The sequence below is a fragment of the Sinocyclocheilus grahami genome, unplaced genomic scaffold (assembly GCF_001515645.1).
Source record: "Sinocyclocheilus grahami isolate Dianchi unplaced genomic scaffold, SAMN03320097.WGS_v1.1 scaffold173.1, whole genome shotgun sequence".
Lineage (NCBI taxonomy): Eukaryota > Metazoa > Chordata > Actinopteri > Cypriniformes > Cyprinidae > Sinocyclocheilus > Sinocyclocheilus grahami.
In genome coordinates, this window is record NW_015505352.1 from 413846 (window position 1) to 436343 (window position 22498).

Consider the following 22498-nt stretch of genomic DNA (forward strand, 5'->3'; position numbering starts at 1 on the left):
CGCGTCAATGTCAAGCGGCGACAACAATATCATGAATAATGAATGATCGCTGCACGCGCTCGCCGCTGTGCTGGAGGCTGGAGCCGCTCGCGGGGTATTCTCAAAGTGGCCGTGGACGTGACCAGCAGCGCCCAGCTGGAGCGCCGTTAATGTGTAGAGTAAACGATGTTATTCTAGGTTTACTTCGTTTGGGATTTGTAGGCTATTCGAATAGAAAGACATTTGCACTAGAAAAGTAGCATTTTTTAAATTTCGCTTTTTAAACTCTTTTTAACCCCAAAGAAGTAGCCTACCTGTTTTCATTTTTTTGAAAGGATTTACACAGAAAAATGAAGCCACGGATTTTACTGACCTTCCTGACGTTTATTGGTTCATGTGAGTATAAACGTATTTATTTTTACATCGTAAAGATAGCCCTATGATTGAATTTTTTGTCATTTATTTTTGTCATTTTATTTACCCATTCACCCATTTGTGTGCACTTTGCTTTCCATATTTTTATAGAAGCATAATTTGACCAAAAGAATAACTGTTTGTAATGGAACTAAGACTATACTTCAAACGGTCTGATTTATTTCTATTGATTATGTCCTCAGTAGTGCGTTGAATTAAGAAAGTATGACCTTAAAACTAATTCAATTATTACGATATTAATATTTATTAATATTTTACTGCTTTGTCTTTAACTAGCCTACCTCAAATACTTTTGTTGTAGAGTTTCTTTACCCTGATGCAGGACAAGCTATTGATGCACAAAGATGTTGCATCTTAGTGAAAAGTTCATTAAAATAGTCGTTTCAGTGACTATTCATCTTTTTCCAGTCTTTGCTAATTGCTGATTTAAGTATTTGGGTTTTAAGTCTAAAAAAAATTCAAACCCATAAAATCAAGAAGAAATGGCGGAAATTATAAGTTAAATGCATGCTGACAAAGATGGTGCTATAATGTTAAAAACTTTTTATATATTGTTGCTATAGAATCTTGAAAGAATAAGAAAACACAGACACGTAAAATCAATTGCATTTTTTTTTACATTTGATTTGTCTGATTTGATTTTCATATTCATTTATTCTTCAGGCTACTTAAATGTTTAAGAACATTTAGAAATATATCCAAAGCAATATAAGTTATCAGAGTAGAGCAATCATACGTCATAGACTCAAACGTCCCTGCATCAAATTCTTTTTTCTTCTCTGTAATTTTTCTTTAATTCTCAATAATTATTATAAGAATCAGACATTTCTGTTCTGCTTGTATATTTTTATAAAGAGATTAAATGACTGGATTGGGATCAAAACAGTTTGTTTTCAAAGTCAAACCAGATGTTATGGCCATGAGTTTGGATCATGTGTGTTCTTTAGAATAAATCTCGCGTGGAATAATAAATAAACATAGTCGGAAAGTTGAACAGAAGGAGATGGTGAGTCTCAGGGAGGAGGGGGTTAGAAACAGATGACCTTATAGACAGAGGGGCTGCGTTGACCTTGGGCGGTATTAACCTTTGGGGTCCCCCTTCTGGACAGCGGAGCGGTCCAAAGCGGGTGGAGCAAAAAGCGAGCCGGGGAGACAAAAGTGGCCACCTCTCCCCACCCCCTTTGACCTGACCCCAACACCATGATCTCCATAACACTGCTCCAGCCTTATTGGAAGCAGGGGTAACTTTAAAATCGTCTTAAAGCTGTTGGAGGTTTATGAGTGTGCATGTCTGAATATGTTTATGCTGGAGTAATCCCTCCACAGTCTCCTCATCTGTGGAAAGTTCTCACTCCAGAAGGCATATCTGACAAGACACCATCTAGCTAATCTACATACAGGGCACAGGTTGCAGTGGGTGGCCGATGTCTCAATCACTGCATGGATTTCCTTCCTGTTGAGAAACTTGGGAAATTTGACCAAAAGCATATAGATCCTTTGGCCAACTTTAAGCTCCAGTAGATGTTATTCAGTATATCCCCACAAAAAGTTGTGAGCAATCATGTTTGCTTGATGCTATCAGGCTATAACCACTTCAATCTGAACTTTCATTGCTCTAATTGAAGCAATAGCCATTTTCCTCAACGTAATGAAGCTGCCGTAATAACCTGTAATACAGTGTATGGGCTAATCAGCCACAAAATTACTTTGTTTATAGAGGCCTTAAAATGGATAGTTTCAGCGGTTCTGTTAAAGAAAGTCATCAGGGTTCATGGCGCCAAAGAGGAACTAACAGTGGCATTAAAATTTACATGTTGCAGCAGAGGGACATTTTAACCCTTGGTTGCTCCATTAATGAGATTGGCTTAATAGAAGCCCTGGACCCCCTTCTGGTCCTTATCCCAATAATTAAAGACCTGAGGCCATAGTGATGGGGTGTCCTCCCCCTGCAATTGGAGCATATTGCTTATTGATTTTACCCAAAGGTTTTATGTCTGTCAAACACTTTTTCATAAAAAGCTGTTGACCTACAGACATGATCTAATTAATAGAAACACATATATTTTGCTAAGCACCCTTATATGACTGAAAATAGCATCTTAAAACATCCTTTAAAAAGTTTGAGTCAGATACAGATATTTTTATGAAAAGTGGAGGATAGATCAAAAGAAGAGCACAAAAGAGCTAATTGTTGAGTGGTAATTGGTTAATGAGGAGGGTGGAGTGAAACTGCAGGGGGTTGTGGAAATGCAAATGTGTTTGCATGACTTTGAACTTGGCATATGCCACCTAATGACAATCAGTGTTTAAACAAAAGACAACTTTGCCTCAAATGACCAACACAAAGGAGTGTTTGTGTAGGCGGCTTGTGGCTGTTGTAGTCAGGAAGAATTTAACTCATATTATGGAGTCAAAAGAAGCCCACCCGTAGCAGCATGACCCCCCCCCCTTTCCACCCAGCTTCTTTGCAATTCCTCCCCCAAGTTTGTATTCAGCTATTGTTTACGTTAGATCTCCTGCTGCTGCCATGGATATAATGGGAGAAAGAGAGAGCGAGAGGAATTTGTGAATGTTCGTATACATTTAGAATTTCTATCAAAGGCTTGTATCACTTTTTCAAAGTGGCAGGCCAGTTTCAGTAATGCTAAAATCTTCTCTGGACCCATAGAGACCCATTTAGAATTTATAATGAGCATTAAAATGAGAATATTTGGCCTGAAGTTTCAATTCCAAATCCTTGACGTTTTTTTCTCAAAGCTCTTTTTCTTCTCCTCAGATAAGCTATAAAACATTGCAGACCTATATGTTCACTAGCATTCATAAGTCTTTTCAAAAGTTCAAAAGACTTTTTATTCAGCAAGGATGCATTCAATTGATCAAAATGGACAATTAAGAAATGTATAATGTTACAAAAGATTTCTACTTCAAATAAATTCTGTTTTTGTTTTTTTACTTTCTATTCATCAAAGAAAATATCATGGTTTGACTGCATCTTCAGCTTTGCCATCACAGGACTAAATCACATTTTAAAATATGCTAAAATAGAAAACAGTTATTTTCCTCTATTTTTTATCAAATGCAGCCTTGCAGACTTTATATATACTGTATGTTTAAAGTAAGGTAAAGTGATGATGGGGGTTGTTGCAAATCTTTGCCACATTGACCCTTTAGAGATGAAGGTCATTAGAATGGTGTCTGGCTTCCAACAATAGTTTGTGAAGTTCAGGTCCAACATTAGACTGGGGACAATGGACCAACCTGGGGGCTGGGACTGTGTGTGTGACTGGACACAGGCTGTCTGCCTTAAGCCCCACGTTGTTCCTCCACCCTTCACCAACTCTCTCATGACCCTTTAGGGACCCAGGTCACAGCTCAAGGGGTGGGGATGGGTGGGGGTCTCCTGCTGCTCAGAACACCATTTACAATCCCCCAAAACCCCATTTCTATCCACCTCTCATCTGAATGATCAGAATTATCCCCAGGCTTGAGCTCTTAATCAAGTCTCATGCAGGTTGGAATGGGTTATTAGCATAGACTTATAATCGACATACTTCATGCACCATCATCACCGTTGTAGCAACAATGGAGATCTTAGATCCTAGAGAATGAGGTATAATGACAAACTTCTCTAATGGGAAGATCATGGAGCACAGTTTCCTTTGTGAGGTGTGCAGAAACAAAAAAACTTCTACCTTAGAAAACAGTATATTAATATATTTAATTGTTCTCTAACATGGTTAATGTTAAATATGCAGTCCATTTATATCCCTGCTACAACATTACGTTGTTTAATTGGATGTATCAAGCAAGAACTAACATTATATTTGTACATCCATGTCTTTATTGCTTAGACCCATGTGTTATTCTCTGTATTTCTGAAACCAGCTTGTGTGACATAACCCCCCCTTTCCCCTGGGACCTCTGAATTTCATTAACACTTCGGGTGGAGTAAGCCAGGGAAGGGTCAGATGTAAGCTAGCCCTCATAAAAATGAAAAAGGAAGAGACAGACTCATCCCATCTACATCTGCTCAGTGTGTGACCTAACCAGGAGCAAAAGGTGCATCCCAGATATTCCCTTCATTGGAAGTCTAGTTTATAGCGCTATATATTTATGGACTCCGGTATTGATATTGTTCAAAGTTATATGAGTCCAAGTTATATGAGAGTGAGGCGATTTAGCTTATCTGGTCCTGCTGTCATGGGTAATGTCAGATTTTGCAGTAATGGTTTCCTATATGCACTTCGAATAAGAGTGAAACAGGTATTTCTGGACCATACCAATATTTTTTAAAAGTTACAAGTAAATTATTCATCACTAATTATAATGTACAATATGAAAAATGTTTCTTTTGACATTTGCTAAAGATATTTTTTTTTAAAGTGTCCTTAAATTATTAGTGTTTTTTTTAAAGATTCAATTTAATTGAGCATTAGAGGATAGTAAAAGTTGTCTAAAAGTAAAATATTGGCATAACAAAATCTATATATTATGTATAAGTATTGCTAATTTCTTAAATATTGACGATAACCAATATAGTACATATATATTTTGCTTCCTATAATACATCATCCACTGTTACAGCTCTAAATGGTGTATATGAAATTTAAAATACTGAGCAGCTGGATGCAAAGAGCAGAATTTCTTTAAATGGCTAGTTCAACCAAAACTCAAAATTATGTCAAATTTACTCACCCTCAAGTCCAAACCTGTAAGATTTTCTTACTTTTGCTGAACACAACAGACACAAACAGCTGCTGGTAGCCATTGACTTCTATTGTATTTTTCCACACTATGGAAGTCAGCGACTACAGACATTCTTCAAAATATCTTCTGCACACAAATTAAGATATTTTAAAGAACTCTTCTTTTGTGTTCCACAGAGCAAATGATGAGACAATGTTCATTTTTTGGTAAACTATCCCTTTAAGACTCTTATTTACTTATGAATTTCATGTCTCGATCAAGAGCAGGTGGTGTTTGTGGACCCCAGCCGTCAGAAATGAGTATATTTTAGCAAGCAGAGGAACAGAAGTGCATATTGAAAGTGGGGTAGGTTATATCTACCTAACAGATACTAAAGGTACTTTACATCTCATCTAGTGCAAGTTCAAGAGCAGACTTGTGTTCCTTAACATAACAGCTGCCGGAGACACCGGCCATCTCCAGAGGTCACATTAAGGGTGGCTTTAGGTCTGGAGTTCTCCATATGAAAAGCACAGAAGATGTATGAAATGGCCATGTAGCAATTTGACAATGAGAGAGGACTGGGGTGAACCAGTGGCATGGGAAAGTCACCCTGGAATCAGACTGAAAGGAAAATGTGACCGCTGGGGGTTTGGAATGGTGGGGGTTTGTATAAGTGGGGGGCAGATGGTCCAGACTGAGAGGGGTGCAGAAGGCTCCTGGTGGTTGCCGGGAGTTGTTTTTGGGAAAAGGGTGTCGTCACAGGGCTATTGTCATCAAGGGTGCGTTTGCTCAAAAGAGATTCCTCTAACTTGACCCCATAACTCACCCTAATTCTCCATCCCTTCTACTCTGGCTTTGTCACAGCCCTCTATGGTTCACTGGCTGCATTGCATTTGTCTCTATTGTGATGACCAGGTTTGGTTTGGTGACACTGAGTAAATAGGCAGATATGCTTAAATGGTAAAGCTCACAATGACATCAGTAATGAGACACAAATGCAGTTTTGTGGATATGGAAAGTTTGACCTCAGAGCTTTCATTTTCAAAGGCGTTTTCTTTTTGTTCGAGTCTTGAATTAAAAGAAAACACAGACATATGCAGCAAACACAAAAACGTACATGTATATCATAAACTCAAAATCCATGAAAGTTGTGGATGAGACCAAAAAGGAATTTTAGCAATTTTAAAATACAAATATTTCAAGGAAAGTAGCTAAAATCATTCTTTAGCTTTAGAAGACTTTAGCAGTCAAGCCACATTTACGTATATAGTGCTTTGAAACAAAATAGATTGTTTCAAATCAACTTCACAGTAATAAATGAGAAAATAACAGCATTAATTTAGCAGAGTTCTCCAGTTATGAAATTAATACAGTTTCAGCTGTAAAGCAGCTCTAAAAGACAATAGTGTCGTTATTTAACTCAATTTAGTTCAATGTTGAATACATTTAGTTCAGTAACAGTGTTAAAGTTGCAGAGTTCATATATTTTTAAACAAATTAAATTCAGCTATAAAGCAGCTCTACAGAAGACAATTGTCATTATCCAGTTCAAGTTTCGTTCTCCTTCGATAGCATCAGTGAAGTCAAATTAATAATATTATGGAATATTAAGTGTCTGTTAGACCCAATAGAACTTCATCACTATTCTTTTTATATATCATCAGTGTTTCATATGCATAGCTTTTATTATAATCTAGTTTGTATCTGACCCATTTTCCATTTCTCTCTCACTATCAGGTTTGTGTAATGGATCTGAGCTGGCTTTCCTTACTGAGCCCAGTGATGTTATCGCGGTACGGGACAGGCCATTAATGCTGGACTGCAGGGTGGATGGTGAGGGTCCCATTACGGTGACGTGGCATAAGAACGGAGCTCCGCTGCTTTCAGGAGTAGGCAGTCGGGCAAAGATCCTATCCAACGGCACGCTCCTGATTCGCAGCTTCCAGAAGAGACGGGATGGAGATGCTACCGACGCTGGAGAGTATTACTGCGCTGCACAGAACCACTACGGCATGCTGGTCAGCCGCAAGGCCCGTGTGCAACTCGCATGTGAGTGACTGAAGAGAAAGCATTTCAAACATGGGAGACAGGGTGACAGTAGATAGTTTTTCACTCGGATATGAAATCGTATGCTTTGCCTATGATTACGCAATTGTTTGAAAAATACAGTGATATAGTGGATGTACCAATGTCCGTTTACTATCTGTTACTCTGTCCTTTCCCATCTTCCTCTGGTTCTCCCTTTGGTCCAATAAAAGCAGTAGGGTGGGTGATAATCCTGTAGAACTATAGTTGTCACTACATGCTTCCCCAGAAGGTACTGTTACCATGGCAATTAACTATCATTGGGAGCCCCTTCTTCTAACACCCCTACCTATTGATTATAAGAATGACCAGGCTATTTAGACTACAATTCTCTTGGCACCTCACCCTACATCCCCAATAAAAAAATCACCTTTTTAGATGCCAATATCAAGTTATCACAGTAAATTCACATATGGGACAGTACAAACAGTTGTTATACCACATAGAGTCATAAAAATAGTTTTCTTAATAAGTATACTTATCTTTTGTTTCTGTATCTAGAAAATATCTAGAAAACTATATAATGTGTTATATCCAAATATCTTAACATCCTCAAAACAGGATAAATTGACTTCACATGCAAAATCGTATAAAGAATATTTCTTTGAATAATCTTAAAATTAAACCTAAACCTCCCTAAGTTTTGATGCATTTATGCTTAATGTATATTGATCAAAAGAAATCTATTTCATATTTTTTCAAGGAAGTCTCTTATGCTTGACCAAGCTGCATCTGTTTGAGACAGTAAACAACAATAATTCTGTGAAATTTTATTACAATTTATAATAAATGTTTTCTGTTTTAATAGATTTTAAAATGTACTTTACACTTGTTATGGCAAAGCTGAATATCAGCAGCCATTATTCTAGTCTTCAGTGTCACATGATCCTTTAGAAATCATTATTATTATATTTGGTTTATAAATAACTCTCAATTGTCTTCCACAGCTCTTCCAAAATTCCACACTCACCCAGAGTCCATGTCAGTAGATGAGGGAGGTGTTGCACGTTTCCAATGTCAGGTCAATGGTATTCCTGAGGCCAGCATTACTTGGGAGAAGGACCGTGTTGTGCTTGGAACATCTGATGACAGGTAACACACAGTTCTTACTGTATTTCTTTATATTCTTCCTCACAGGATTGCTCATTCATGTTACTCTTTCTGCTCAGGTACACTCTTCTCCCAATGGGTATTCTGCAGATTACAGGAGTTAAAAAATCAGATGCTGGTGTCTATCGCTGTGTTGCCACTAATATCGCCAACACCCGCTACAGCCATGAGGCCTATCTGAACGTAACCGGTCAGTAGTCACCCTTGATCTGGCAAACACCCCAGACTGCATGTGCATAATCTTAACCTTCAACTCTATGCATCCTGTAAATAAGCAATGTGCTATATTATGTTTGTATTGAACAACCAGCATATTGATTACCTCAAATGTCATGTCAAATGTCATCCTTATATCAGTGATCTGTAATTTAGCTCCAGTTTCATCATCTCTTTATTTGCCCTTCTACTCTAAGGAGGTGTTCCTCGCACCTATAAGGAGCCAGTCATCCTGTCCGGCCCACAGAACCTCACCATCACAGTCCATCAGACTGCCATCCTGGAGTGTATCGCCACTGGAAACCCTCGCCCGATTGTGTCTTGGAGTAGACTTGGTATGAATCCTTACACTTAAACTGTGCAAAGATAACTTAACATTCTAGATTTCTTGTAGTTGAATTTTTCTCATAATTTTTTCCCATCAGACGGCAGATCTATCGGAGTGGAGGGCATACAAGTGCTCGGGACGGGGAATCTGATGATCTCTGATGTCTCCCTTCAGCACTCTGGGGTGTATGTGTGTGCTGCCAACCGGCCTGGTACCAGGATGAGGCGTACCGCATTGGGCAGGCTGGTAGTTCAAGGTAAACTTCCTGGATTTGTATTGAAGATATTTTGGGACATGTTCTTACTGATTTTCCACTTAAGTTTTAAAACGTTTTCATCTAATTTCTCCTCATTTTGGCCTTTTGTCTCAGCTGAAAGATCATTTGCAGTGTTTTGTGATATACAGTACCATTCAAAAGTTTGGGGTTGGTACAATTTTTTTTAATGTTTTTGAAAAAAATCTCTTATGCCCACCAAGGCTGCATTTATTTGATCAAAATACAGTCAAAACAGTAATATTGTGAAATATTATTACAAAAAGTTTTCTATATTTCTATATTAAATTTTTCTATACTCTATATTCTATATATATTTTAAAATGTATTTTTTCCCCCCTGAATTTTCAGCAGTCATTGCTCCAGTCTTCAGTGTTACATGATCCTTCAGAAATAACTCTAATATGCTGATTTGCTGCTCAGGAAGCATTTATTATCATTATCACTGTAGAAAACAGTTTAGCTGCTTAATATTTTGTGGAAACTTTGACTTTTTTTAGGAATCTTTTATTACTACGAATTTCAAAGAACAGGTTTTATTTGGCATTTATGTAACATTATAAATGTCTTTACTTTCACCTTTGATCAATTTAACTCATCATTGCTGAATAAAAGTATTGTTTTAAAAAAATCTTACTGGACCCAAACTTTTGAACGTTAGTGTATTGAATCAGAAAAGTAGATATATTAGCTTCAGTATTTTGTAAATAATAGCTGACCCCACACTGCTTAATCCTGATTTGTTGAGACAGAAGTTCACAAAGCTGCACTATTACAGTAATTTTATTATTTGCACACATCACTGAGCACAACAGAGCAAGCCTATTGTCCTGTGTGTATGTTTATAGCTGTGTTTGTATTGAATGAATATAGTATTTTTTGGCTGCTATGATGGCCAGACATCAGGCAGAGCTAGTTTTGAACATGACCCTTGGAAGCTGACTGGTCAGCACAGCAGGAGAAGTCAATATTCAGGCCCTCCCTTCTCTCACCTTTGCCCTTCTTGGTTTTTTCCTCACTCTGTACTGGGTCTGATGGTGTGAGATTCTGGCTACCATTATGGTAATTAAGGCCTGCTGCTGCTGTCCAGCTGGGCTTGAGAGGAATAGCTTGGGTAATGAAGTCAGCTGTTAGGAGATATCCCCCCTTCAACACCCCATGACACATCTCATCCATCACCCTGCTACTGTCCGTATATTCAACCTGATCATATATCCCTGAGGTATATATGCTCCTTTCATTGGCTTTCTTCAAAGTAGCTGCACACTGGGGGTCTTTAGGAAAGAACAACATGAGGGAGAACAAATGGGTAAATCATCCATGAGAGGCGTAGTACAAAAGTCAGTTAATATCACAGTTGGTAGTAGTAAGTGTGAACGACTAAGCTTCTAATTCATCTGAATTTAAGAATAATCCTAATAATGTCTTTTAACATCTTAAACAGTAAAAGTGATGGCCAGGAGGCAGATATTTGAAATATCTGCTGTGATAATGAAGATTATCCTGTGGTCCCTTAGCTTTATGCATCCATTCATTTGTTAAATTGTTGTTGAAATTGCACCCAGGTGTGCTTTCTCTGTCTGTGTCCCAAATGTCCGGCTTAAGTCTGATCAATCAATAGTCACCCCTATCAGTCTTTTTACAATAGAATTGGCAGTGAAGCCATTTAGGGGAGGTAATCTTGAATGTATTGATTCATTTATTGATCCACTTTTTGTGTAAGATGGGAACAAAGAGATTAGGTTAGGTTATTTCTCCAAAAAAAGAAAGCACAAACCTTCCCAGCAAACCCTGAGAAAAGCCTCATTAAGTAATTCAGATCAGTGAAGCAAAATTAAATTTAGAGTAACACAGAGTGACAGAAATTAAATTCATTATCAAGGAATTGCGCAAGAATATGTTTGATCAATAATACTTTATAATAAGGTTTAATATGTTAACATTCAGTATACTGAATTAACAGCATTACAGCATTTATTAATCTTGGTAAATGTTAATTTACCATTTACACATCATATTGTTCATAATAATAATAATACAAAATGTTTATTGAGCACCAAATATTAGCATATTATTTCTGAAAGATTGGAAAGTCTGGAGCAATGTCTGCTGAAAATTGCCATCAAAGTAATAAATTAATTTTTAAAAATATATTAAAGTAGAAGAAGCAGTCTTAAATAATTTTGACTTGATAGACAAGCACTGAAATTCAACAGAATAAGCCGAAAGGGACATTTGGTATGTTGTGTGAACACATTTGATAACTTAACAGTCTGTCTGCCAGTCACAAAGGTAAAATCAGCACATCCTAGTCAAGTTCAAAGCTGAGGGGGTTTGTTTCTGTCAGGTTATGGTCCTCCAGACTGCTCATTGTGGATGTGAGGTCTGCACTTTCACACAGTCATGAAGGTTAGGACAGATGCTGAGCCAGGATGTGGACAATAGAGAACAAAAAGGAAGACAGACAGGCAAAGAGCAGTCTTCCTAGTGTGCATGTGTATGTTTTGGGAGGGGCGAGGTATCCCCTCTCACCTCTGCCCTCTCATTTCTCACCTTTGACATTGGCCTAGGAAGCAGAGGGGGTGGAGCCTCCTCTGACAGACAGGTGATGAAGCAGCAGAATGGATGGTCCTCAAATGAGGAAGGGTGATGGGCCTTCATGACCCCTCCCCCACAGTTTCCATAGCATTATGAGGGCAGTTGTTCTCGTCCCAGCTGGTGGTCAGGCAGCGGGTGACGAAGTTCAAGGGGGGGACTGTGACGTTATAACAGCTTTGTGTTGAGGGAACCCCTTCCTTTATTTTAACCCTGGACTATTTTTAATATGGAAAATGAAAGGATATTGACATCAGGGTTCAGCTGAGGGGTTTCCTTAAGTTACATTTTCTCAATCTGAAAATGTGCGCCTACACATCAAAGCAGGTGCAGAAATAGCAATTCATATTAAACATGAGGCTTACTGATATAAGTCATTATATGTGACTTGAAATCCACAAATGCATTCAAGAACCAGTTCATTCAAGTCAGGAGGCAGCCATGTTTTTCAATAATGTTAATTGATTGCATAAGTCACACAACAGGATTAAATGAATGAGAAATAGCCACCGGATCAAACTCAAGGTCAGGATCGAAGACCCTGCTAAAAGAATAACTGATCAATACATGAGATGGATTGGGTACTGATGCTGTCAGTTGATCCTGGTTGTAAAGACACAGCTGGTTAGCTGTTGGAGTGGAAAACAGACCCCAAAAGCTGATGCTGTTATTTAATTGTACTCCGATTGCTTCCTGTTTGCAGGCAGAGGAAATTACATGTCATAAAATTATAAATCCATCTGAATCAGTCACAGATCGACATGTGCATGTTTTAAGTGTGCTTGTATTTATAGCTGACTTTCACTGGGATTTTACATGTACTTAAGAAGTTCAGTTTAAGTCGGACCAAAACATTTTTTTTTTTTTTTTTTAAATGACATATAAATGATTTTGTCTGACAGAAATAGAACCAGTGCAGTTTGGATTGGTCTTTTTTAAATAGTCTTTAGTGATCATAACACATTCTAATGTGAACCCAACCCCCCCCCCCCCCCAAACATTTCAATAATATTTCTAAAAGTGTAAACTGCACGTTTAGTTAACCATGTTTTTAATGACATGGTACAAAGTTAATCCCATCACTTTTGGAAATCAGGTCTAATATTAAATATCAACTGATAAAAAATGTATCAGTTAATCAAAATCAGTTAATCAAAAAAATGTAAATACAGGTCAAAAGTTTGGTATAATTAAGTTTTTTAATGTTTGAGAAAGAAGTCTCTTATGCTCACCTACTTTTTTGAAAAATGCAGTAAAAACAGTAATATTGTGAAATATTATTACAATTTAAAATACCTGTTTTCTATTTAAATATATTTCAAAATGTAATTTATTCTTTTGGTGGTAAAGCTGAATTTTCAGCAGGCATTACTCCAGTCCCCAGTGTTGAATGTTGAAAACTGTTGTGCTGCTTAACATATTTTAACATTAAAAAGTTTGGAAAAGTAAGCTTTTAATTTTTTTAAGAAACTCATATTTTATTCAGCAAGGATGCATTAATGATTGATCAAACATATCATGGTTTACACAAAAATATAAAGCAGAAAAAAACTGATTTCAGCATTGCTAATAATAAGAACCATTATTAATATTTGAGCACCAATTCATAGAGACTTTTTTTCAAAAACATTAAAATGCATGTATCAGCTCCCTCTCAGGGCCTTTATTTAGTCCCTCCTCAGTTTAAAACATTTCTATTCAAGGATGTCTATTCATCAACAGTTCTACTCCGGTTCAAGTGTGAAGTGCTTCTTGGGAGAGAAGAGAACCACAATGACGTGGCTGATGAATGACAACCCTCCTCATGCGCGCACACACACACACACACACTGTGTGACCGCTGTTCATTCAGACTGTGTCTGGAGGTCTGAAATGACCTCTGTCCTATTGTGCCCTGCTATAGTTTCATTATACACACACCCCTCCAGCCCCTCCCACTTTTCACTTTGACCCTAAAGCCTGAGCAGAACCCACTGAAGTGTTTTTAAGGCTGTATTTTTCATTTCAGACCTACTTGCACATATATGATGAATTTTGTGTTTTATAGTGGTACTTGATGTCTTGTCATGGTATTCTAACCTAAGGTTATATACATAAGCTATATAAGGTTATACGTATAAACACACACACACACACACGCATATGTTAACTCACTTAGATTATAAATTGGTTCTGAATATTTTCATTTTTAATTCTCTTTAGAGATATTATTCAGGACACAATGATGAGAAACAGAACAATCAGTATGAAACCCAATTAAACAGCTTCTCTGCAGCTCATATTGATCTGGCAAATCTATATTTTTGTCCAACTGTTTAAAAATTTTTGACCTCATTTGAAAGAGAAGCTGCGCTGTTTTAAAGATCTGTGCCTGCATTGATTAATAGCTGTCTATTGAAATAGGGTTCCCTTTGACCTATGACCTTCCACACCTCCGCAGACCACTTCGGACCCTCTTCCCAGGGAGAAGGGGCTCTTGTGGGGGTGTTTGGTTGTGGTGGGTGTCAGTAGATCAATGAGATGCATAGTCCTGGGGTCTGGAGAGCTCTACGTATATGCATGGCCATTGTGTGGACACTGAAGGGGTGTCAAGCGAAACGGTGAACCTGCATCTGCGCTGCTGAGCCAGAGGAGGGGCTGCAGGGGTCATTTAGGAAGATACAGAGCGGTTATAAAAAGAGTTTAAGTTCAAGATCTGATGTTAGTTAAATGATCTTTGCCTCGCTATTATACTGTCTGTACTCATCATTAAATTGGTTAAATAAATAAATAATGCCTTCTTGTTATTTTTGTCTCACCCAGTGTTATTTTAGTCTCATTGATATTGGATAAGTTATTTAAATTAATAATTTAACATTTTTAGTTTTGTTTTAAGTTTTTTGTTGTGTGGTTTTGTCATTTTTATAAGTTTTTATATGTATATGTAGTTTTTATTCATTTTTATTTCAGTTCCAGGTCTAGTTATTTTAATACATACATAACATATATTTTATTTCAAGTAAAAAAAAGAGTTTGCGTATGGTTTAGTATAAATGTATTTAACTATAACCCTTGTTTCCTCTGTTTCCCCAGCTCCTCCAGAGTTCATTCAGTGGCCGCAGTCTGTGTCTAAGCCAGCAGGAGGCAGTGCTGTGTTCACATGTGTGGCTCAGGGTGTTCCTGAACCTCATATCATCTGGCTGAAGAATGGAAAGATACTCACCCCAGGCGATAATGTGAAACTCACTAACAATAACAGGTATACACTTATAAATACACACTTAAATTATATGAGACTCAGAAGTATTGACAGGGATACACAAACTTACTGCTGAAACACACAGTCCACAAAACCTTAAACAATAGGTAGGCATATATCATAAACAGACAAATTAACAAATAAAAATACCAAAAAAAGTATCTAAAATGGCGTAAAATCTAAAAGTGTCTGTTTATTTGTTTATATGCCTATTTAGATTTTTATTATTATTTGTATTGGTATTTTTAATTTAATGAATTGTTTTGTATTTATTTATTTATTCATTCAAATGTATACAGTGTACAAAATTTTAATTGTTTTATTTACCTGCAATAATTTGTCTGGGAGCATTAGCAACTTCTGTCCACTAGATGTCAGTGTTCACCTGTTTTATATTATGTCATCCTAATTGTGCGATGTGCAATATCTGTGAATGTTAACAAGGTTACATTAAAAATCAGAGAATAGATTTAAAATAATAATAATAATAATAATGAATGTTTTTAGCACCCTGGCCGTGACTCGCATAACATCAGAGGATGAGGCCATATACCAGTGCATCGCTGAAAACTCTGCCGGCACTAACCAGGCCAGTGCTCGTCTGGCTGTGTCCCTGGCCAAAGAGCTGCCCGATGCCCCTCAGGGCCTGAAAGCCACAGCTCTGTCTAAAACCACCCTGCAGCTCTCCTGGACCCAGCCACCAGCCGAAATCACAGACGGGATCATCGGATATGTGCTGCATATCCGCAAATATGGCGGTGAGTGTCTCTGTCTGGAATTCAGATTTTCCACTAAACTGGAACATATTTTGCTCTCTACTGGTATTTTTGGAATAGTACTTCATAATTGGTGCACTTTTGTTTTCAGAGCCTGAAAGCAAAGAACTACAGGAGGCTGTGAGTAAGACAACATTTCAGCATGACCTCACAAACCTTGAACCCGCGACCACCTACTCCATCTACCTGAAAGCTTACTCTCCGCTGGGTGCTAGTGAACGGTCCAGTACTGTTGTTTCCACAACACTAGGAGGCGGTATGTAGCTGCATAAAGATTGCTTTTATGTTTTGCTTAGGTCACTACAATTTCAAACTCTCCCTCTCTAACTGTCTCTTCTCTTTCCCACATCAGCATTTTTGACTCCCTCTGTCTGCTACCTTGTCCTTTAATATTATCCTTCTCTCTGCTTTGCCACATGTTTAAGCATCTGTTTTTTTCTTTTCTTTCTATGGCTTCTCTTTTTGCCCATCCACCTGTTTTTTGCTTGAACAGAATGAACTCTGACAGTGTTCCTTGTTCCTCTGAGCTCATTATAATGGGTTTTCTCTCTTTGCACCCTATCTAGTGCCCAGTTCACCTACATTTTTCACCAAAGCAATAAACACCACAGCAGTGCAGGTCCTATGGGAGCTGCCCAATAAGCCAGGAAAAACAGAGGGTTTCCGACTGTCTTACCGCAGGGTTCCCCATGGAGAGATCCAGGGGCCCATTCAGTTGCCATGCCATGTTAACACTCACACCATTTCTCATCTCGGTGAGGGAAAATTTGTTTTCTTGTTTGTATAGACTATATGAAACTATTGACGCAACTATAGACTAGATTCAGTGTATCTTTGCAAATGCCAAATGGTTTGCTAATCTAATGCAGTTAAATGTTAATGCATGCAAATAAAATGATTGTAAGTATATCTTAAGTCAGGGGTTTTCAAACTCGGTGCAGAGAATTGTATTTATTACAAAATATGTTTTAAAAATGTGTGTCAGCTAATCTTGATTTTGCAATCTGAAAATGTTTCTCTTCAGGGTTTTTTTCATATATAAAACATAAAATTTTAATATAAAGAAAATACTTGTATTATTTTAATAAGCTTAAGAACAATTTAGCAACAACTACAAAAAAAACATGTTGTCAGCACAAAAAAGCCATCAGATTCCATCTAGCCCTCCTTATTTTAATGTTTTATGCTGAATACTCTCTCACTTAACTATTCTGTCTACATGCAGCTCTGAAAAAGCCATTATGTTAGTACAGTGACAGTTGACATATTCCCTCACTCACCCACCTTAAGAGCAGACCTGAAATAAATCATGAGCACTAGAGAACAAATGCTCCTCTAAGTTTTTCCTTGTATTGTTACGTGACAATTGTGTGAATTCAGAGAACTCTGAAGAGAGTGTGAAAACTGAGATATTGACGAAAACAGATCCTGCATCACATAAAAAGAAAATTGCCCAAGTAAAAGAAGGACCGTAAGGACCGTAATAGCCAGGAGGTTTTACACCGGACCTCAATCAGCATGACTCAGCTGATCAATAGTTCTACTGTGACTGCAAAGTCAACAAAACCAGCTCAATGAATATGTATTAGATTGTGCATGTGTGAGGCAAATGCATGAGTAACTTTGATTGATTTGCAGTGTGTGTGATACTGACCGTTTCCATTTTCTTTTTTCACAAGACCCCGGCGCTGTGTATGAAGTCAAGCTGGTGGCCTACAATGGCAATGGAGAGAGCGACTGTTCAAAGAAACTTGTTTCACTGGCTGAGGACGGGACTAGTGCTAAAACCAGAGCAGGTAAATTAGCATTTACTTTTGGCACACATGATTGTGTTTATTATTTATTGTATAAGTGTATAATTATCATTTTCTTTGCTGCAGGAGAGGAAACTCCGTGTAACTGCAGGGGTGTAGAGAGCTCGGTGAGCAGCATTGTGGTTGGCATCCACATTGGCATGGCCTGCATCATTTTCTGTGTTCTCTTCCTCATGTTTGGATATCGGCGCAGGTAATGGACCTTTTGGAGAGATGTGCAAAATATATGTGCAAATTTTTATATCGATTCACTTCACAAATATAAAATATAATAACATCATACATAATAAATATACAATATAATAACAATTACATAATATATATAATGCATATGTATGTACATATATAATAAGAGATAATAGTATAAGTATAATAAATACATTTCATTTTTTTCTCAGTTTCCTCTGTAGGAAGGGGACTCAGGACAGCTGGTCTGTGCCACAGGGCGAAGTTGGAGGGCATCCCAACGGCATCCCAAAAGCGGCAGTAACACAACCTGCTCAAGGCATTGAACTGGTTCCACAAGTAAGACTTCTAGTTGACTTCTAGTCTCAGCACATTATAACTGAGAAGAAGCCATCTATAGCAAATATAGCCCCCTCCCCAACCTTCATTTTTTTTCTTGACCACAGATGCCACAAAATATAATCTCAACACAGTTAGTGAATGGATATGCTACTCTTGATTTTGTAATTTCATCTGAATATCAGTTAAATATATTACCCCAGTAGTGTCACTGTAGTTACAGCTTGTGAAGTTGCTGCCAAAACACTTCTCAGAGCCTTTTTCTAGTCTGCTAACAGAGTTTATCAACAGTTGGAACTGAACTTGTGCTCTGATTGTCAGGGTTTCGTAAAAAGGTAGCTTATCATACTAACGGCTGTTTTCTCTTTTTCAGGGTCATAATATAGATCGCCAGGCCCAATGCCAGGTTCTTATTGAGCAGCACTCACCCAGTCTGCCAGGCACTGGCACAGACACTGGCTAGCATTAGCCCTTAGCTAGCACTGCCTCAGTGATCTCTCTCCTTGTGGTTCCTCTGCCTAGCCTGCCCACCAAAATCCCTTTAGTCCATATTTATCATGCCCAGTCTGTCACCTAAACTGCTGCTACTGTTTAAAGGTGTAAATGGGCCTGCTTTAACTACAAACATTTTGTTAATTGAGCTGGTTTAACTTAGCCTGTCCCATTTGTATCTTTTGCTTCATCCATTTAGAACCAAAGCTTGATTCCTTTAAGATCTTTATTTCGATGTATCCTCACAAGAACACCAAATGATAGCCTTAGGAGATACTGTACTAATTTTTTATGCTAGCATGCTAAGTTACAAATAGTTACTGCACTCTTTCTGAGCATAAATACACAATGGAAGCTAAACACAATGATACCAACTCCGCTTTATATTTTATTACCAAAGGGCTTTCTGCTAAAACCAAAACTTCATTTTGCAATGCGTCCTCTGGTAATAAGATGTAGCCTTGCATTGTGCCTGAACTGATGCCCAATATAAAGACAAACCATTTTAATAATCTCAATATTTCTCTTCAGTATGTGTGATTTAGTGAACTACATGATTTACAAAACAAGCTACAATAAGCCATATTCTCAGTTGAAATGATTACAGGGAACAGAGGTTTGTTCCATTTGTTAGCCTTAGCTCAGATATACTAAGATGAATAACGTGGCCTTGATTTTGCCTTTGCTTGTGGTTGTGTGAGTTCAGATAAATTGATTGTTATATGTTTCACCGTACATGCCTCGAGGCAGGCTGTACCCCAGAGGAACCATAAAGGTGATGGATTCTTCCCACCTTTCCCTCTTTCCTGTTCTTTATAATACCCACCAAAAGCTGTATACCTCCAAAGATAGCTACCTCAGAATGTTATGTTGGGCTGACATTAGCCCCCTGCTAATAAAGCTTGCCTACCTCAGCCAAAAAATAGCAGATACCCGCTACTCTTCCCACTGCCAGTGCCTGTGCCAGCTGCCTCCAGAACCTGCATTCAGGTGCCCATCTGGTCGACTGCCATGGAGAGTGTGACTGTGGCTGCCCATCCTCTGGCTCCAAATATTGCCTTAGCAGACAAAAGCTGTCTGGGAACCCCTCTCTAACTCATCGTCCAGAGATCTACAGAAGCATTTAAGCTGTGGAATACTTCAAACACACCTTGGATCCATGGTATGTTTCGGATATGATGATTAAGATTCTGCCAAAGCTGTTCCATGGATTCCTTTCTGATGCTGCTAAACCTAAACTCCAAAGAAAAAGATGAAACAGCAGGTACAGAAGGGGATTCGTTTTGTTCGGAGAATGTGATATGAAAATTCCACATGGAATGTATGAACCCTTGAGAATTGTAATGGGATATTTTTGGGCCTTTCCATGTGGATACCACAAAAAAACCTTAGGATGTTTTGCTTTCCACCAAGGAATATGTGATGGCATCGAGAGGATGCTTATCCAAAGTGATTCTTTCCAGCCAAACCAACTGGTCTTTTCTCCAGATGCCAAATCGGTTGCCATGGGAACTTGACGGAGCTGCGAGATGATGGTTGATTTTGGGTTTACTGAGAAACCACTGCGTTCTCTCTTTCCCAAGCGAACAGGCATGGCAGCAGATTATCCAAAAATGTTTTTGATATGAAAACCACGCTTTATGATATCCAAAGATGTAAAAAATTTTAAGGTTTTCATTTGTCTTTATATCCATGTCCTCCTTAGATGAACCTAGGCCATTGTGTTGATGTTTTTGCAGTTCGTGTTAAAAGGGGAAGCTGCAATAAAATGGACTTAATAAGAATCCTATTCACACAAATATCCGCAACAATAATATGCTTTAATAGTCAAACGTTTTCGGTCTTCCCTCTTTTGACATTGAACTGCCATATTTTTCTTTGAAAACCTTTTAACATTTAAATAATAACCAAATGAAAATGGGATATATTTTCAAGGAGATTTTATATGTTGATACGAGAGAAGGAACATTTGTGTCCTCTTTATGATAACTGAGTTGAACTTGCCAAATAGTAGAATAATAATAATACCAAATACCTCTTTCATATTTAACATTCATACCCTATTTCTTTTGTAACACTTCATTACCAAAGCACAGGAACACGCATGAGTGTACGTTAGTATGAGTTCATGCATAAATGTGTTTTGTGATTGGCGAACAGTAGGTCTAACCTGGAGTCAGTAGAGGTCAAAGATACCCTTTCAAAAAAAGTCAAGGGAACTATGTGTATACAGTAACATATGAATGGAACCAAAGAACTTGATTTTTTTTTTTTATGATACGTATCAAGAAAGCAAAGAGGCCTTTAACTGAAGATCTAGATGAGGATATCATCCTTTAAGATTGACAAGCAAAGAAACCTGCTTTCCTGAAGATGTTCTACACTACTCCAGGTTGACCTTTTGAACATAATGAGTGTTAAACGTTTACCCACAATCACTGCAGTTCAAACAGCCCCTCCATAGACTAAAACTCCCATCCTTATGTTAGTTTGAAAGAACTGAAACGTTTCGAGAAAGAAAAAAGGGAGGATTTTAGATTTGTAGCTGTATAGCGTGATTCGTATAGTGGTAAACATTAGATTACTCCTATTTTAAACACAATATTTGGTTCTTTTTGTAGAACTTTTTTCTATTCTCTTTCACAAAGTTGTCATGGTATTTACCTTGGGTTGGAAAGATGGCATTTTGATGTTCATTTTTGAAATGTTATTATTATTCATATTTTAATTATTGCTATTGCTTTTTTTTTCTAAGTCCATTTTGATAAACACCTGTTTTGTTTTTCATTTCTCTGTAGCAGATGAAAGAGAATGTGAAAGTGTTTGTTAGAAACCTAAAAAACAGTGGGTTGAATGCAGCAGGTTGGCAAAGATATGATTTGGGATTCATTATGTTTATTTGCCTTTATATTCTACACTTCAGTTTGTGTAAATTGGCCCTATGTTAATGTGCAGATACCAAGTGCACTTTTACAAAGGTTTCAAATGGTTAAATAGCACTCATAAATGAGTGAATCCCCCATCTGTTTGGATTATGACCCACTGGTTAGAAAAAAATAGAAAACATAAATAGTTGAGAACTAGAGTTTGAGGGCTAGAACCAATGAGGAAAAACAATGCTTTAACATGTACTTCCTTTTGAGTTATTTGAACCTGAAAACCCAAAAGCTTTAAACACTTTGAGACTATGATGTCTCCGACCAAAAAGATTAAAGACAGAGATTGGTGTCTAGTGAATGGACAATTACAGAGCCATTGTAAACGAAGGGACAAAGCAATGAATGCACAATGCTATATAAATGGACCATGGTTGTTGAATTGTTTTGTAAATTGGTAACGACTTAATATACAGACTGCAGGCTCTGAATTGATCTGTCAGCACAACAAAGCTTGTGATTCACATTTATCATTGTTGTTATTCCGATCTTACAGCGTTTCCTTAATTGTAGGTCTTGTAGGTCTTTACCAGATTACAAAACAAAATATCAAGATCCTTCAACATACTGCACGTTCCTTCCTGTATTGGATCATTAATTTGTGTAGTGGTTGTATTCTCAAGAATTGGCTTTGATGAATTCCTTTCCTGTTTGAAGAGAATAATGATGACTGCCATTCCCTAGCAACCAATGGGAATGTCTTTAGAAATGCTCCAAGATTTCACTGCTGAGCTCTCTCTTGAATAAGGTGACTATTGTAATAGCTTGTAATTTTTCTATCTTTTAATAGATAGTCTCTGATCTCTGCTTTTCCTAATTTGTTCAAATTCCAGGGCGCCTGAAACCAAATAAAAAAAAGAAAAAAAATAAGAACAAGAATATTTTTGTGTGATTACTTTTCAACTGGACGTATAGTGACACATAGCACAGAGTTGACTGTAAAATATTGTTTTTATTGATCTATGAAATAATCAGACACGCACAAGTAACACACAATAGCCACCTG

General features: G+C 37.6%; 1 protein-coding gene across 1 annotated transcript; it reads left to right on the forward strand.

Moving 5' to 3' along the window:
* The first annotated feature begins 4029 nt into the window (after nt 1-4029).
* On the forward strand, nt 4030-17736 carry LOC107593575 (immunoglobulin superfamily DCC subclass member 3). The gene is made up of 12 exons (XM_016283352.1): nt 4030-4075; nt 6841-7152; nt 8136-8280; nt 8358-8488; nt 8712-8849; nt 8940-9098; nt 14784-14949; nt 15457-15707; nt 15817-15981; nt 16292-16480; nt 17405-17521; nt 17606-17736. Exons 1-12 carry the CDS (start codon nt 4030-4032, stop codon nt 17734-17736), a joined length of 1950 nt encoding a protein of 649 aa, XP_016138838.1.
* Nucleotides 17737-22498: the final 4762 nt, after the last annotated feature.

Coding starts and splice junctions, on each gene's coding strand:
- LOC107593575 (XM_016283352.1), top strand. CDS start 4,030: ATGACAAACTTCTCTAATGGGAAGATCATGGAGCACAGTTTCCTTT. Junction 16,481..17,404: donor TCACACCATTTCTCATCTCG/GTGAGGGAAAAT, acceptor TTTTTTCACAAG/ACCCCGGCGCTGTGTATGAA. Junction 17,522..17,605: donor TAGTGCTAAAACCAGAGCAG/GTAAATTAGCAT, acceptor TCTTTGCTGCAG/GAGAGGAAACTCCGTGTAAC.